Genomic DNA, 17,732 nt, shown 5'->3' with positions numbered 1-17,732 from the left:
GGGAGGCTGACAGCCAGCAACTTATAAACAATATGTTGAACCATTTCCTCAGACTCAGTTCAGGTTGATATTTACAACAGTCTTCAAAGGAAGACCCAAAATAAAGTATTACAGTAGTTCAGCCCGTATTCACGAAGCAGGATTCAAAACTGAAAGATTTGTATCCTAAAAGAGTGAATGTATCCTTCACTCTAATATTTAATACTTTTTTGCTCTTATTGCATATGAAGCATCCAAAGCTGACAAGAAGTATTTTGCTTAAGGCCATTTTGGGAGTTCAAAATCAAGATCTGAACTGGGGACTTTCCAGATCACAGCATTCTCATTTTCTCTCCTCTATCCTCACTCCCTGAACCACTATGGTATCATAGCTAACAAAGAAGACGGAATTCTTTTGGGCAGCACCTGGAAATTTAGTGCTGAGTTTACATGATACAGCTATCAGTCTGTGCCTTACAATGTGGGTTGTGCCAGACAGTTAATAAAGTGGCAGAATGGGGTAATTTCAAGTGGGGAAGTACGGTAATGCTGGATCCTTCCTCCACCTCACTGCTTTATCCCTTCTCCCAAATAATTTTTCCATGAGTTTATTTCTGGACTCAGGGCCCAGGTAAGAGGAAAGCAGCTGGGGGGGGGGGGGGAGCTCCAGGGAAAAACAGCAGGCATTCTTTGTATCTGTGGGGCCACCTCTCCTGGTATGCTCCCCAGAAAACATTACAATCGTCAAATGCTAATTTGCTGGTGGTCCCTGGCTGAAAGAGTGTCTGGCTGGCAAGCTTGGTGTAGTGGTTAAGAGTGGTGGTTTGGAGCGGTGGACTCTAATCTGGTGAACCAGGTTGGTTTCCCCACTCCTCCACATGAAGCCTGCTGGGTAACCTTGGGCTAGCAACAGCTCTCTTAGAGCTCTCTCAGCCCACCTACCTCACAGGGTGTCTGTTGTGGGGAAGGGAAGGGAAAGTGATTGTAAGTTCGTTTGGTTCTTCCTTAAGTGGTAGAGAAAGTCGGCATATCAAAACCAACTCTTCTTCTTCTCTTCTTCAACCAGGGCCAGGGCTTTCTCTGCCCTGACCCCTGTCTGGTGGAATAGTCTCTCAAATGAGACCAGGGCCTTGCGGGACCTTACAGATTTCTGCAGGGTCTGCAAGACAGAGCTATTCCACCAGGCCTACAGTTGAGGCCAACTATGGTTCCTTTTTCCTTCACATGCTGGCTCCCCTACCCTGCCCTACCCTCTCCCTTGAAATTATTATCTTATGAGGGGTGGAATATAGCAGGCCCTACTGTGGCAGATATGTCTCAAATTATGTGCACCATCTGATATATATTTTCTATATATTGATTTATGGGGCAGGTTTTAATAGTGGTTTTATTGATTTTACTGTGTTTTATGTACAATTTGTACTTGTGAGAGCTGCCCTGAGCCCGGCTTTATTATTATCATGATGCATGCCTATTCTCTCCAGGATCAGATTCATGATGCATACCTATTCTCTCCAGGATCAGAGGAGCATGCCCATTATATTAGGTGGTGTGGAACACAGACAGGATGGTGCTGCTGCAGTCGTCTTGTTAGTGGCTTCCTAGAGGCACCTGGTTGACCACTGTGTGAACAGACTGCTGGACTTGATGGGCCTTGGTCTGATCCAGCATGGCCTTTCTTATGTCCTTATGGGGAGGGTGGGATATAAGTTTAATAAAATAGATAAATAAATTCAGCACCTCTTCCCTCTTTCACTCCCTTCCCCGCTTCCTTACTGTGGTCTGGAGCAACCCATGTTCTGAGATGCAAACTGTGACGTGCAGTTTGGCCTTTGGACACAGTAATGAGCGGAGCTGCAGCTCAGAGCTGCAAAGCCCAACTGACGGCTCATCTTAAAATAAAAGCCCACCAGAGTCTCATTATCAGCTCTGGTGGGTTTAAATGCTTCACAGCCACATATGCATTAGAACAATTCTGCCATTTCCTTTATTTAGAAGTAATGGTTGACTGCCCGTTTATGTTTTCCATAATGTCTCATTTATTTAGAAGCCTACTTTGTCGGCCTCAAATTAATTTGGTATTTAAATGTAGGATGGATTTCTTGGGACAACAAATAGTTTTTAGGTTTTGGGGGAATCCAAAGAACCACAATTTCTTTTGTGAGTCATTTATTTTCCAAAACAGCATTCCAAATGTTGGATGTTTCTCTTTGAGCCTCAGTGCATACATTCCAGATGTTTTGTGACCTGGTGACAGAAGTATCACATTATAGATCAATTCTAAATTGTACAGCTTGATATGGTTTGATATGGTATCCAGAAAAACTGGTATCCAGTTTGATATGGTATCCAGAAAAGCATCCAGAAAAGAAACAGTAGCAACATTGCGTCCAGAAATAAGAGTCCTTTGTCTGACATTATGTCCACATATATTGGGCACCCACGAACCACATGTCCTATCTATGATGCTCCCCATACATGTGGTCATATGATTCTCCCCATGTACGATGTCTGAACAACGGAACACACACATTTTGCATGCATATACAGCTTCAGAGCCAGAACACTAGAAAAGCCAATGGTTATACCTGTTGTATATGCATTCAAATTACATGTGTTCCCCCATTCAGACAATATGCGTATCGGGGGCATCACAGGTAAGGTGCACTCCCAATGTGTGTGGTTGCTAAGGACATAATGTTGGGAAAGGGCCAAAGTATTTCTGGATTGGGCTTTAGCAAATACTGAAAGGGCAAGCTCTAGAATAGGGGTCATCAACTTCTTTGTTAATGAGAGCTGCTTCTGAGTAATGAAAAATATCCCAGGCTCCTAAAACATACACACATAAGTCCCAATTCACATTTGTTCTCCCAACTAAAGGCAGGACTGGTTCCAATTCTCTTATCATAGAGAGACACAACAGGTCAATTGACTGGGCCTTCCCAGGTCTTTGAGTCTTGCAAAAGCATTCTCTCTTGCAAAAAGCATTCTCTTTCCCTGAGTCTTCTAAGGGCTGCACAAGCTCTTCTTTGGCAGCTGGCAAGCTACAAGTAGCTCACAAGCTACCTGTTGGAATCCTGTCCTCTAGAAATAGGAGGGGAGCCATTTCCCACCTTACTTACTTATTTTCTTTCCCTAGATTTAATGGTCATTAGTTATTCATCTGCCATTTCATACTTTTTTTTAAAAAAGGGGGGGAATGAAGATTAATTTCTTCTTGACACTATAAAGAGAACTGTTGCCATGTCTCTCATGCAATTCACCAAGCTTATTTACTTATTAACAGTGTATATCTCACCATTGCCATTTCTGCTCAGGGAAGCTTACACCATAAAGATTAACCGTGCCCAAGCTGTGGTGGACAAAAGCCCACTCCCATCAGCTGCAAATCCTGAATGATTTCGCAACTCAATTCTCATCCCCTTGTTATATAACTCACGTAGGCATTCGTATATATATGACGCTCAAGCTAAAGACACATTTGCCCTGTACAGTCATTCATCATCACTGTATCTAATAGTATACAGCAGGAGTCCCCAACAGGATGTCCGTGGGTGCTACGGTGCTTGCCGGCACCTTTCCTGGTGCCCACCGAGTGTTTTTAGGAAGTGGGTGGGGCCAGATGGAGCTTGTACACAGCAGGGCTTCTGATTAGCCACTGCAGGTCTGATTGCCTGAGCAGAGATTTTAAAAGTTGCCTTGGCAGCAGCTACAAACACAGCCCAGGGATCTTCACTGTGTGACTGAAACTGTGTGTATACACGTTAATACTTTTAAACAATGTGTTCATTTTAAAAAGCATCCCGTTAAACAGAGCTTCTGTCTGAAATGTTGAAGAGTTACTATTAGAGTTATGCATGGGGTTAGTTCTGTCTCCTGCAGCAGCCATTTTGTAGTTCTACCCACCACCCTGTCTCAGAATGTGCCCACAGGCTGAAAAGGTTGGGGACCCCTGGCACACTCGATAGCTTATGACAGTCATAGAAATATAGAAACAAAACCCACAGAGAAGGTTGAGGTTTCAACATGCCCTTGAGGCTTTCCAAAGAAGTGGAACAATATGTCTTAATTAATTAACCAAAAGGTGGAAAATTTTTCCCAAAATGACCTGACTTCATAAATTAACCCAAAAAAGGGGGGGCGGGGAATACTCTCCAAAATGGCCTGATGAAGACTGGTCATGATTCATAAGGTAAAGAATACTGTGAACAATTTAAAGGGGTGTGTGGAAGAGAGAGACAAGAGATAAAATCAGCCTGCTGAAGTCCTTGGAAGTTTATAGAATCTTGGAGGGGGAGATTTTGATGTGGGAATGGAATATTTTATTACCCCCCCCCATTTGCAATCACCTCAAAGGAAGACATCTATGCAACTGTTTGGTGACAATCCAGGAATCATGGTTATTTCCTTTCCATTTATTCAAATGGTGTTCTTTAATGTCTAATTTACAGCATATAAAATGAAATTTGCCTTCATACTGAACAGTAACAACGTATGAAAACTATTAGTGTCTACCTGAGTGATGTCCATGCCAGCATCACAGCTCAGCGGTTGGGTTGATGTGAGACCATTGGAGCCTATTAATGTTGTGATCACTCCATTCCCATCAATCTTCCGAATCATGGTGCCATCAACAAAGTAAATGAAGCCATGCTTATCGACAGTGATACCTGTTGGGAAAGGAAAGGAAATTTAACTGCAGCATTAACCACAGGATAGAACTAGAAACAGTGATATGTACATATTCCTTATATTTTCCTTATTTAAACTTCATGTTGGTTTTCTTTTTTTAAACACCTGAATGCATCTTTAAATAAATTTCTCCCTAAGCCTGGGAGAAAGAAAATTTATTTATTTATTTGTGTGTGTGTTAAGTGCCGCCAAGTCGCTTCCGACTCATGGCGACCCTATGAATGAAAGTCCTCCAAAATGTCCTATCTTTGACAGCCTTGCTCAGATCTTGCAAATTGAAAGCTGTGGCTTCCTTTATTGAGTCAATCCATCTCTTGTTGGGTCTTCCTCTTTTCCTGCTGCCCTCACCTTTTCCTAGCATCACTGTCTTTTCCAGTGACTCTTGTCGTCTTATGACGTGACCAAATTTATTTATTTATATTTCAACATATATCCCGCCCTCCATCCCCAGCCAAGGCCGGGCTCAGGGCAGCTCACACCAACAATACATAGAACAAAAAAACCATAAATACAACTTCAAAATTGTTAAAACAGTTCCCAATTTGTAGTCAATTAATTAATTAAAACAATTAGAACAAGTAGCGCTCAACGTTAAGTGTATAGGTCTGAGTGGCCTGAATAGTAGTCAGGGTCCCAAGATGTAGATTTATGACGAACAGAACAGGAGGGGGTAGGGAGGGCAGATCTGATGATAAACCATTGCTGCCCTCAACTATAGGCCTGGCGGAACAACTCTGTCTCACATAGGCTTGCCAGGTGGGTGGTATTGGTGAGCAATTGCCTGCCAATCCACCCAGCTGCTCTGGAGCCGTGGCTGCGTGTGCGCGCACGCAATGATGGCACTTCCGGTTTTACTTCTGGAAGCGTCGCATTGCCGTGGCTGTTTTTGTACTCAAACCCCCAAAATTTGAGTGTTAAATTGGCTGTGGCGATGTGGCGCTCCCCGAAGTAAAACCAGAAGTGCTGTCATCGCGTGCGTGCACACGCACGTACCCGTGGTTGACTCAGCCCCACCCCTAAAACCTCCTGCCAATTGGGAGGGGGGACCTGGCAATCCTAGTCTCACAGGCCCTGTGAAAACCTGCGAAAGTATATTATACAAACCCAGGGATTGGGGGGTGGGGACACACAGATACTTCCCAGATAACCTTCCTGTTAACATGGTATGATTTATTTATGTATTTCATAATGAAAATGGTAATTATTTCATGATTTATGAGATGACAGTAAAAAGGACTGGGGAGTGGGGCATGGTAAAAGTCTGTACCAAACCCAGAGAGATTAAGCTTGGCTCTGACCCACTGGCAGGCAGTGAAATTTCTATATTTTCATCAACATGTTTTTACTGTCACAGAGAATATGTCAATAACCGTGGGAAAAACAGAGGCCAAACCAGAGATGCTTCTGAAATCACAAACGACAGTCTGGTCTACAGATCAGTCCTTGGATAAAAAACAAATTTAGTCCTGTGAGCCTCAATGACGTTCTATCCACCTATTTATCTATTTCAAATATTTCTTCCATGCATCTCCCAACAGTTTGAGGTGGCTTATTACACACATCGCTTAAAAACAACAACCCCTTAATGCGAGATCCCTAAAACATCATTTCAAAAACAAACCACAGCTGTTAAGCCATCCATCCAGAAAACACCAAGCTAACTTGAATCCGAATTGTGACGAACACAACCGTGCTGTATTTCAAATGGTACTGTGTTTATATGATGGCATTTTGGTTCTTTTAAAGCGGCATCCATTATCCCAAGCCTCTGATTACAGCAGGAAGATTCAGCTTCCATGGGGAAAATCAGCTTGAAGCTAAATGTTTCTCCATTTACAGCAGGATTTTAAAAGCTTTCAGAAAGCTGTGACAGTAATGATGAGACTACAGGGCACATTTGTACACGGACTTCACAGCGAAAAGTATGCAAAAGAGGCTTTTAACTAAAGAAAGCCTCATTTTCAAACAAAACAAGAGGAGCAGAGGAAAGAAAGTTCAGCCATGGAAGTTTGGAATAAGATAAAGGAGAAACGCAAAAAAATGTTTGGGGAAAAAGAGAAGACAATAAGATAAATCTGCTTCTTCTTTGAGGGGCCTACGATATTGGTGAGGAAGGGGATTCCCCTTCCCTGGAGAGAGGACATTTAAAAGGGCAGAAATGCAGCACAATGTGCCATATTCTAAAGGTATGGTATTGGGAATTTAGAAAAGCCCCAAATGGCGGCATAGCAAGAGAAATGCCAGTGTCCGTTCATTTGGTAGAAATGGTGGCAGCAACTGAAGGTCAGGTAGGGTTGCCAACCACCAGGTAGTTAAGCCAAAATTCACACAGAAACCATAGATTCAATATATGCAATTATATTCCAATACTTCATCCCCCAACAAACCATGAATACAAAAAACCTCCACAATAGTTGTATAATACAATTTCATCAAATATGATCAACAGGTAAGTATATAAATATTTCTATCTAATATTATTTATTTATTTCACAGCAATATATTCATTCATCAGATGTCAAACAAGTGAGGAAGACGGCCGTTTTGTTCTTCATCAGTTCCTTTACCTTGATATCGTCAGTTGATATATACTCCCTTTTATCTCAAGTTACAATTCTAAACTCCCCATGGGTAGATAACTGGTCTTTCTGCCCAGCCAGGCTAGTATAGTAAGGTAGTAGCAGAAGATCTCCTGCTATTACAACTGATCTCCTGCCAATAGAGATCAGTTCACCTGGAGAAAATGGCTGCTTTGGCAATTGGACTCTATGGTATTGAAGTCCCTCCTCTCCCCAAACCCCACCCTTCTCAGGCTCCACCCCAAAAACCTTCTGCCCGTTGCAAAGAGGGACCTGGCAACCCTAAGGTAAGGCCATGACTGGATCTGCCAATCCATTTTAAAAGGTTAAAAAGCAGCCCTACTGGGATTAGGGTAGCAATGCTGAGATCAGAGAGACCCACATCATTTACCTGACAGAAATCGCCCCCACTGAGTTGATATTAGTTGCCATAGGGAACAGACAGGTACACCACAGGCCCCTGTCTTTTTCCTGCCAAGGCCTATGGGGGAAACAGTAAGGGGAAACTTTTCTGGGAGGGGCAATGGGCTGCAGCAGAAGTGGGGGAGGAATCAGCAGAAATTACCACCACTTCTGAAGAAAATTTAAGTTTTTGGAACAGCCTGACCCAGATCTACTTACATTCTGCCCCAAGGCTGCTTTATAACATTAAAAAAAGCATACTGAGACTATGGGCTCTTCACAAAATGTGGGGAGACTCAGACTATCAGCCAAAGGACAATGTCTGTGACTGGGATTCTAGACATGTTATCTGGATCAAAAAGACATTTTTGGAGTGAGGGTGTCTGGATTAGGCCCATAACCCCGGAAGGAGCAGTTAATTCTTCCCCTATGCAATTTCCTTGATCAAAAATATCAAGAATGGCAGGAAAGAGTTACACCCTTTTTTTCGCCCAGCACTGCAACCCTGATTCCTCTCTCTCTGAGCAAAAATGCACTGTGGCTTTAGCCTCCTATATTCCCTGTTTCAGCCGGGATCGAATGCATGAGTTTCGCTGAACGTGTGTTCGATCCTGGCTGAAACGGAATAAAGGAGGCTAAAGCAACCATGTGCTCTCTCTCTCTCTCTCTCTCTCTCTCTCTCTCTCTCTCTCTCTCTCTCTCTCTCACACACACACACACACACACACACACAGAAGAGGCTGAAGAGGGCAGTATTTGGGGAGGGGAGGGACTTCAATGCCATAGAGTCCAATTGCCAAAGCGGCCATTTTTCTCCAGGTGATCTGATCTCTATCAGCTGGAGATCAGTTGAATTAGCAGGAGATCTCCTGCTACTACCTGGCAGTTGGCAACCCTAAAACACACACACTCACACACACACACACTCACACACACATACACACACAGAGCCAGATTCTTTTTAGGCCAAATTACACACTGGGAGTTCCAGTTATAGAACTCCAGTGTCAATGTACTTTGGTCCTAGGAAGCCTGACAAATATGTAAAACACTCCCCCCGCCACACACATACATATTATCAAATCAATCAATTGCTGAAATAGTTAAGATGTTGCTCGCCTCTGAAGGGTGGCTGGAATACCGTTCAAGAGGTAACTAGACAAACTGGCTGCCGCACCTGTCCTCTCACAAGAAGCACTGGAGAAAATGATTGATATTTCAAACTGAAGGAGACATTGTTGCGCCCATGGGGGTGATGCAGGTTAACAGGCAGCATAACTGTAAGCAACCATTTGTTGAGAAAGGGGGAACCACCATTATGGGGGTAAATAAACTTCCCCTCAATTGGAAATCTATAAATATGCTGCCATCATTTCTTCCAGGGCCCATTTACAGGAGTCAATGAGCAGCTGGAAACATATTGAGTCAGACACTGGAAGCATTTAAGGATGGCATAGAAAGCGCTAAACATATAAAGGCAAAAAAATGTATCAGTAGTGCAGCATGTACATCCCAAGTTTAGCTAAGTACGAAATACAAATACCTTTATTGGCATAATATGTTTAAGGTTTAGCTAAGTTAGACCCGTACCCCTACAGGATTTGGCCAGGGGACTGCTTCTAAAAGAAGGGTACACTCTCAAAAGTCAGATGGAATGTGTAGGCAATTCCAGTTGTAAGCACATGTATATTTGAGTGTGTATGTGTACAAAACCTAAATGTTATCACAAATCCAGTCCTGCATCACCTACCAGACACTGATGATATATTTGCCAGACCGACAAGAGGGAAATGGGTCAGGAAGACTGATTTGCCAGAGGCCTATCTGCAGATGGTGATGGAGCCAATATCTAAGACACAACTCACCACAACTCAAAAAGGGTGTGCCAGTACGACAAGTTTGGCATCATTTGAGCTCCTGCTGCAGGAAAATAGCTGAGGGAGCTAGTTTTGCACGATACACTAAGAGCAAAGTCTGATAATAACTGTAGCCACAAGACCAGCTCATTTCAGAACCCTGCAAATGGCACTGGAACATGGTTGCACATTGCAGATGCTCCAATGCCAAAGGCTGCATCTCAGCTTAGACCAGTCGGAGGGTTTGTAAACTGCAACCGCTAATTTGTGCCAAAGCAAGTGTCCTTTGTCTGCTGAACAACTCCGACAGAAGGATCAAAAAGCGGGCTTGATCATGCCACTACAGAGCAGCTCTCTTGCACACAAGAGCATCAGCCACATTGTGCTTGCACACTTTGACCTATCCTCGCCCATTTAAGTTAGCATGCAACACTTCAACAAGAAATGGGACAGCCACATCCCCTGCCATGCCTGACTACCAAGAAAGGTCAATCACATTTGTCCCCAGGTCTTTGACAGCAGCAGAATGATAGCTAAGCACTTGAGCCTATCGTAGGCTGTTGAAGAAATGCAAGCAAGTATCTACATGGAAGACAGTTTGAGCACTGAAACCCAATCCTTCTTCTTGCCTTCTCCCCTCAATGGAGTTTCTATGAAGACAGACAGCACTGGAAAGAAATGAGCCACAAATACCCTCCTCTACCATGTTGTTTCCTGATTCCCATGGTTAAAAGTTTGATAAAGATTGTGTTGTGGAGGCATTCACCCACCGTGGGAAAGCAGCTCCATGCAATGGCGTGAAAGGACCCTGAAGATCACTTTTGTATTATTTCTCATAAGGTTCCCCCACCATTTAATCCTTAAAACCTATCATTACATTCCCCACACAGCCCCAACTATCAATTAAGAAAAAGCAACCAACAAACAAAGATACTGATGAGCATCTGGCTGAGATCCATAAACCATGTAATGTAGCACACTTGCCTGAAGTCATCGCTGAGCCAATGGAGTCAACAGAAGAGGGACAATTGATGTGCAATTGCTTTATGGATTGCAGCCTGAAGCGGCAGGCAGCTTCTCTTCCCATGCTTTTGTTCTCAGGCCCTAGAGTCGAATTGCTACAATTTATACAGTTGACCACATTGCCCTTCCCATTACCCTGAGATACCTAAGAATCAAACATACAAAAGGGGGCCATACAACAGGATAGCCTCTGATTTTATCTTTATCTACAGTGAGGGAAAGAAGTATTTGATCCCCTGCTAAATTTGCCCGTTTGCCCTCTGACGAAGAAATGACCAGTCCATAATTTTAATGGTAGGTTTATTGTAGCTGTGAGAGACAGAATAACAACAGGAAAACCCCCAGAAACCCAGAAGACAAAAGTCAGAGATTGATGTGCATTATAATGAGTGAAATACGTATTTGATCCCCTATCAACCAGCCAGATTAGGGTTAGGGTTCTGCTGTCGACAGAAGCAATCAATCCATCAGATTCCAAACTAGCCACCATGACCAAGACCAAAGAGCTGTCCAAGGATGTCAGGGACAACAAGATTGTAAACCTGCACAAGGCTGGACTGGGCTACAAGACTATTGCCAAGCAGCTTGGTGAGAAGGTGACAACCCTAACCCTAACCCTAACTGTCAACCTCCCTCGGTCTGGGGCTCCATGCAAGATCTCATCTCGTGGAATGGCAATGATCATGAGAACGGTAATGAAGCAGCCCAGAACTACACGGGGGGAACTTGTCAATGCTCTCAGGGCAGCTGGGACCATAGTCACCATGAAAACAGTTGGTAACACACTACGCCGTGAAAGACTGAGATCTTGCAGAGCCCGCAAGGTCCCCTTGCTCAAGACAGCACATGTACAGGCCCGTCTGCAGTTTGCCAATGCACATCTGAATGACCCAGAGGAGAACTGGGTGAAAGTGTTTTAGTCAGATGAGACCAAAATCGAGCTCTTTGGCATTAACTCAACTTGCCGTGTTTGGAGGAGGAGGAATGGTGCCTACGACCCCAAGAACACCATCCCCACCGTCAAACATGCAGGGGGACGTATTATGCTTTGGGGGTGTTTTTCTGCTAAGGGGACAGGACACCTTCACCGCATCGAAGGGACGATGGACGGGACCATGTATCGTCAAATCTTGGGTGAGCACCTCCTTCCCTTAGCCAGGGCATCGAAAATGGGTCGAGGATGGGTATTCCAGCATGACAATGTCCCAAAACACATGGCCAAGGCAACAAAGGAGTGGCTCAAGAAGAAGCACATTAAGGTCCTGGAGTGGCCTAGCCAGTCTCCAGACCTTAATCCCATCGAAAATCTGTGGAGGGAGCTGAAGGTTAAAGTAGCTACACATCAGCCTCGAAATCTTACTGACTTGGAGAGGATCTGCAAAGAGGAGTGGGACAAAATACCTCCTGAGATGTGTGCAAACCTGGTGGCCACCTACAAGAAACGTCTGACCTCTGTAATTGCCAACAAGGGTTTTGCCACCAAGTACTAAGTCATCTTTTGCAAAGGGATCAAATACTTATTTCACTCATTATAATACACATCAATCTCTGACTTTTGTCTTCTGGGTTTCTGGGTTTCCTGTTGTTATTCTTCTGCTCTCACAGCTACAATAGACCTACCATTAAAATTATGGACTGGTCATTTCTTCGTCAGAGGGCAAAAGGGCAAATTCAGCAGGGGATCAAATACTTTCCCCCCTCACTTTACCTGCAAACAGGTAGGAATGGAGAGCCTCCTTCAAATTCTTTGGAAACATGCAGCCAGACAGCTGTGCAGGCTGGCGTTTAGTCGTTTCAAAGGCACTTGGCATGGATTTTTCTTCACCCCACCCCCCTTCTTCATGCTGAAGACACAAATGAATCATAGAATCATAGAGTTGGAAGGGGCCATACAGGCCATCTAGTCCAACCCCCTGCTCACTGTAGGATCAGCCTAGAGCACCCCTGACAAGTGCTTGTCCAGCCTCTGCTTAAAGACTGCCAGTGAGGGGGAGCTCACCACCTCCCTAGGTAGCTTCCACAGTTGAACAACTCTTACTGTAAACTCCCCATTGTGAGTCTTATCCTCTGCTGTCAACAGGAACAGCTCCCTGCCCTCCTCTAAGTGGCAGCGTTTCAAATATTTAAAGAGAGCAATCATGTCCCCTCTCAACCTTCTCTTCTCCAGACTGAACAGTCCCAGGTCTCTCAGCCTTTCTTTGTAGGGCTTGGGGACAGTGATGCTGGATACAAGCAGTCCAGGATGTTTGTATTAAGAATGTGAGAAGAACTCGACAGGATCAGATCAAGGGGCATTAAATTCAGGATCCTGGTTCCAGCACTGGCCACCTAGGCACTTTCAGGAAACTCCCCAGAAAAGGACACAGAGACAGCAGCCCTTCTCTGTGGTTGGTAACATTAACAACTGCCATTTAGAAGTATATTGCCTCTGGCCATGGAGGTTCCATTATAATGGCCACTTGAAAGGCCATTTCTTTCTCTAATCCTTTTTTGAAAAGCCTATTCTTGTCATTGCAGCTGGTGGTAATGAACTGTTAGCATGAGACAATTTTTTAAAAGATTAACACAGAGGCAGGGAATAAGAGTGCAGAGTGACACCCTTTATAGCCTTACACTCTCAGCATCCTAAATGGTTCCGCATTCTGCCTCTCAATGATGGTGAGACTTTTTAAAAATCATGTGAGCCCCCCTGCCTGCAATCTGAAGTGGTACAGCCCAGACACTTGCTTACTATCTCAAGGAGAATCAGGGATAAGATGGGCAGCAGGCCTAGGTGCTTCTTTCTCCATTCTTATGGTTCCACTTTAGCTGTCATAGCACAAGCGTGTACTTGCCTGTGTAATCAAAACAAAGACCCAAAGTCATCAGAGGGGTTACAGCGAGTGAAATAGCAATGCATAAAAGACCATACATTCAGATCCCACATAGATGGCTCTTATCTGTTAAATGACAATAGCCAGCGTGGCCTTGTAAACTAGAGGGTTATACGTTCTTATTAAAACCCAGAAATGCAGCAAAAACAAAGCACAATTTATTAAAACAAAAACAAACCAGTTAAATATAGAATCGACAAAGTGTATCAATTCATTAGGAAGCTCCTGGAACAAACCTATATTCCAAACTACAACCATACTGTGGCTAATGCTCTGCATTCCACACTGATGATTCCTAAATCTAAACCTATAAATTCAGCATTTTCTCTGAAGATGCTCTCTCTGACACACACGCACACCATAGTTACAGTCTGTCAAAGGAGACTTTTGGCTTAGCCTTCTGAGAATGTGCTTTGTTGGATATTTGAGAGATTAAAAACATAAAGCCAGGCTTGGCAGAAAAGGAGAAAATGCAGAACACAATCGGACGAATGACCCTGGAATCAATTCCTGGGAAACATTCAATGATCATCTGGAGCCAGTGTGGTGTAGTGGTTAAGAGCAGTGGACTCTAATCTGAGCCTGCTGGGTGACCTTGGGCTAGTCACAGTTCTCTCTGAACTCTCAGCCCCAACTACCTCACAAGGTGTCTGTTGTGGGCAGAGGAAGGGAAGGTGATTGTAAGCCTGTTTGAAACTCCTTAAAGGTGTGTGGCTGGGTTTGTGTGCACTCCCAGCGCAACACTGTCACTTCCAGGTTTGTTACTTCTGGGTTTAGTGTGGGATGCTCTAGCCATAAGCTTTGAAAACTCTATGGAAACCATCGAATTTTCAGAGAATATGGCTAGAGCGGCCCTCTAAACCCAGAAGTAACAGTAAACCCGGAGTAACAGTATTGCGCCAGGAGTGCGCACTGGGGGGGGGGATCATTCTCCCTTTCCTGCTTCTACCTGCTGACCATCATGTCCCCTCATGTCCCCTCTCAACCTTCTCTTCTCCAGACTGAACAGTCCCAGGTCTCTCAGCCTTTCTTTGTAGGGCTTGGGGACAGTGATGCTGGATGCAAGCAGTCCAGGATGTTTGTATTAAGAATGTGAGAAGAACTCGACAGGATCAGATCAAGGGGCATTAAATTCAGGATCCTGGTTCCAGCACTGGCCACCTAGGCACTTTCAGGAAACTCCCCAGAAAAGGACACAGAGACATCAGCTGGTCAGCAGGCAGCCTGGTTGATTGGAAGGCGGAACTCGAGGTATAATAGAGTCCACCCTCCAAAGCCGCCACTTTTCTCCAGGAGAACTGCTTTCTGTTGAATGCAGAAAACTTGTAATTTCAGGAAATCTCCAGGCCACACCTGGAGATTGGCAACACTAGTCATAGTCCAGAAACCCTCACTACAGTTGCAACAGAGAAACTTGCAACCTTGTAATTGGGGCAAAGAAAGAATAATATTTCTTCAGAGAGAAGTATTTTGGATCTATAGACAATTTCCTGCATTGGGGGAAGGGTTGTGTCAATACTCATGGGATTTGATGGCACATTTGAAGAAAATGTGATTTTTATTAAACTTTTCACCGAAAGTGATTACATAAAGCTTCTTTAATTTCCTGGCTAAAAGGTGTTGTCTGTATAAGCCTGGGAAGGAAGCACCTGTCCTTGAAAAAGACGGGGACTAGATCTTTGAATGCTTTTCTTGAGTTTAATGAGAAGGATACTAATTATGTTCATGGTGGGTTGGTTTGAATTTCCATTCATTTTCCAGGCTGAATTATCGTGAGTTCTTTTGGAAACCTGCCATAATGAATGTAAATTAGGTAAATGTGGTGTTTTACTTAATTAAAAGGAATATATATACCTACTTGAATCGTTTAAAAAATTGCAGCAAGAGCTAACATTTTAGAGTGCTTAGTTACTTGAAATAAGGACTGTGCGCATCTGGCAGTTTGCAAAACGGAACTTGCCCCTCTTTGATGAGAATACAGAAAGTTTTATGGCCTATAAGCAGCCTGCCTTGCAAAGTTCATGTTGAACTGCATATCATTGGCAACTGTGGAGATGTTCTGGGGAAAACAGTTGTAACTGAAATGGAGAAATATTGGAAATCTGTAGAGACTAAAGAACTTAAGAAGGATGTGGATGCCCTGGTTTTGAAAAGCGCTGAGTGATTCCCTGTGTTAATGACCCTCAGAATTCTACCGTAATTTTAACCTTTCCATCTTTGTAAATAATATTACTACACAAGACAGGAGGTTATTTGTTTTATTTAAGACACAGACATCATGGTATGTTGATATGATCCCACCCCCCCTCTGCAAGCAGCTAAAATTTATTTCTCCACATTAAGACTGCTGGGTGGCCATGGGCTAGTCAGTTCTCTCTGAACTCTCTCAGCCCCACCTACCTCACAAGGTGCCTGTTGTGAGGAGAGGAAGGGAAGGTGATTGGAAACCACTTTGAGACTCCTTAAAGGTAGAGAAAAGCAGGGTATAAAAACCAACTCTTATTCTTCCTCCATTTTATCCTCCTTGTAACAACAACCTTGTGAGGCAGGTTAGGCTGAGAGAGGGTGACTGGCCCAAGGTCATCCAGAGAGCTTGCATGGCAGAGTAGGGTTTTGAACTAGAGTCTCCCCAAACCTAGTCCCACCACTACACTATCCAATGTACCTACACAGTGAACTCTTTTGCAAATCTTTTTTTTTAGTTTAAAATGCCACCTAGCAGCTAATCAATCCTGCTGTTTCATTACATGTTTATTCTTTTTGTCAGAATTTATTAAGTAACGATGGTAAAGAGAACAATAGAGATAACTTTCAAAATGTTCTATTTGTACTTTTAGAATATGTCCGTCATTTTGCACATAATGAACTTTTTCTAACTCAGCTTTCAAAGAAGTAATAGATGAAAACATCTCAAACTACTGGAGAGATCTGAGAAAAAACAAAATGTGCCAACTGTGTTTGGGAAGAACTTGCAGTTTCTCATGAAACTTTTAATAGGAAAAGCAAAGCAAATTGGTTAATTTTATGGTTGTAAAAGAGAAAATTACACGTCGTCCATTTCTAAGCTTCTAAACATGTCTGGTGCTTTTAATTAAAGCTGCCATCTAGGGACTAACAAGGCGTTTTTTGCAATTAGTTATTTATAGTCTACTATAATACACAACTAAGAAAGGAAGGCAGCATGGTATAGCCTGATCTCATCAGATCTCGGAAGCTAAGCAGAGTCAGCCCTGGTTAGTATTTGGATGGGAGACCACCAAGGAATACCAGGGTCGCTATGCAGGGGAAGGCACTGGCAAACCACCTCTGTTAGTCTCTTGCCTCGAAAACCCAATAAGGGGTCACCATAAGTTGACTATGACTTGACAGCACTTTAGACATACACAATCAATTCACAACTACAAATAAGATATAACTGGGTTACATTTTAAAGGTGAGTGATTGTTGATCCTATCTTTTATTACTTTCCAAGGGTGGGATAGATAAAAGCAAACGTCATTGTTGCTCAGGTTTTGAAATTACTTTGTATGCATTACTTTGTATGTACTTGAGCTACACAGGCCATCATGTTCTGTTGCCCAAAACCTGTCAGATTAAATTCAGTATTTGAGACAACATGTTAAGCCACAACTTGAACAAATATGGTGTGTTCACTGTGTATGCATTCCCCCCCATCCTCCCTCCCTTCTTACACATAGCATGAAAACCATTCCCCACGATATCTGCATTCATGGACTTAAATTATAGCCCCAGTCCAATTCTAGTCATGGATAAATCACATCCAACATCTGGCAGCCCAGGTTGCAGGACGTTCATCACCGATGGACACATCCAGGCAATTTAACAGGGCCTGAGTGAAAACTGGGATGTGCCTGGGGCCGGCACATGCAAGAGCATGCCTGCATCCACACTGATTATCCACAGACATGGTTGCTTTCATGTCTTACCCTCACTTGCTTCATAGGGATAAGTAACTTCCAAAGAGATTTTTTTCTGGCCTGCTTCACTGCATGCAAATTATGCCCATGAGTCATAGAATCATAGAGCTGGAAGGGACCACCAGAGTCATCTAGTACAACCCCCTGCACAATGCAGGAAATTCACAAATACCTTCCCCCCACACACTCCCAGTGACCATTACCCCACGCCCACATGGCAAAAAAACAAAACAAAACCCTTCCATGATACCTGGCCAATCTGGCCTGGAGATAAATTGCTTCTTGACTCCAAAGAGGCGACCAGCACTACCCTGGGCATGCAAGAAAGCACCATGAGAGCCAAACACTGATGCAAACCTTCCTGCCCTCCCTCTCATGACCTGCCTAAAT

The 17,732-nt window shown here is 43.6% G+C and overlaps 1 protein-coding gene across 2 annotated transcripts in view; it reads right to left on the bottom strand.

The window, feature by feature from the left end:
• Positions 1-17,732, bottom strand: part of TENM1 (teneurin transmembrane protein 1) — a 413,249-nt gene that overhangs the window by 75,939 nt on the left and 319,578 nt on the right. For both annotated transcript variants that reach the window (XM_056859258.1, XM_056859259.1), the window contains one exon: positions 4,495-4,649. In XM_056859258.1, coding sequence (XP_056715236.1) covers positions 4,495-4,649 — 155 coding nt within the window. The remainder of the gene's footprint in view (positions 1-4,494; positions 4,650-17,732) is intronic.

The sequence above is a fragment of the Euleptes europaea genome, chromosome 13 (genome assembly GCF_029931775.1).
Source record: "Euleptes europaea isolate rEulEur1 chromosome 13, rEulEur1.hap1, whole genome shotgun sequence".
Lineage (NCBI taxonomy): Eukaryota > Metazoa > Chordata > Lepidosauria > Squamata > Sphaerodactylidae > Euleptes > Euleptes europaea.
Note: the sequence above shows the minus strand (reverse complement) of the source record. Positions and strands in the feature narration are given on the sequence as shown.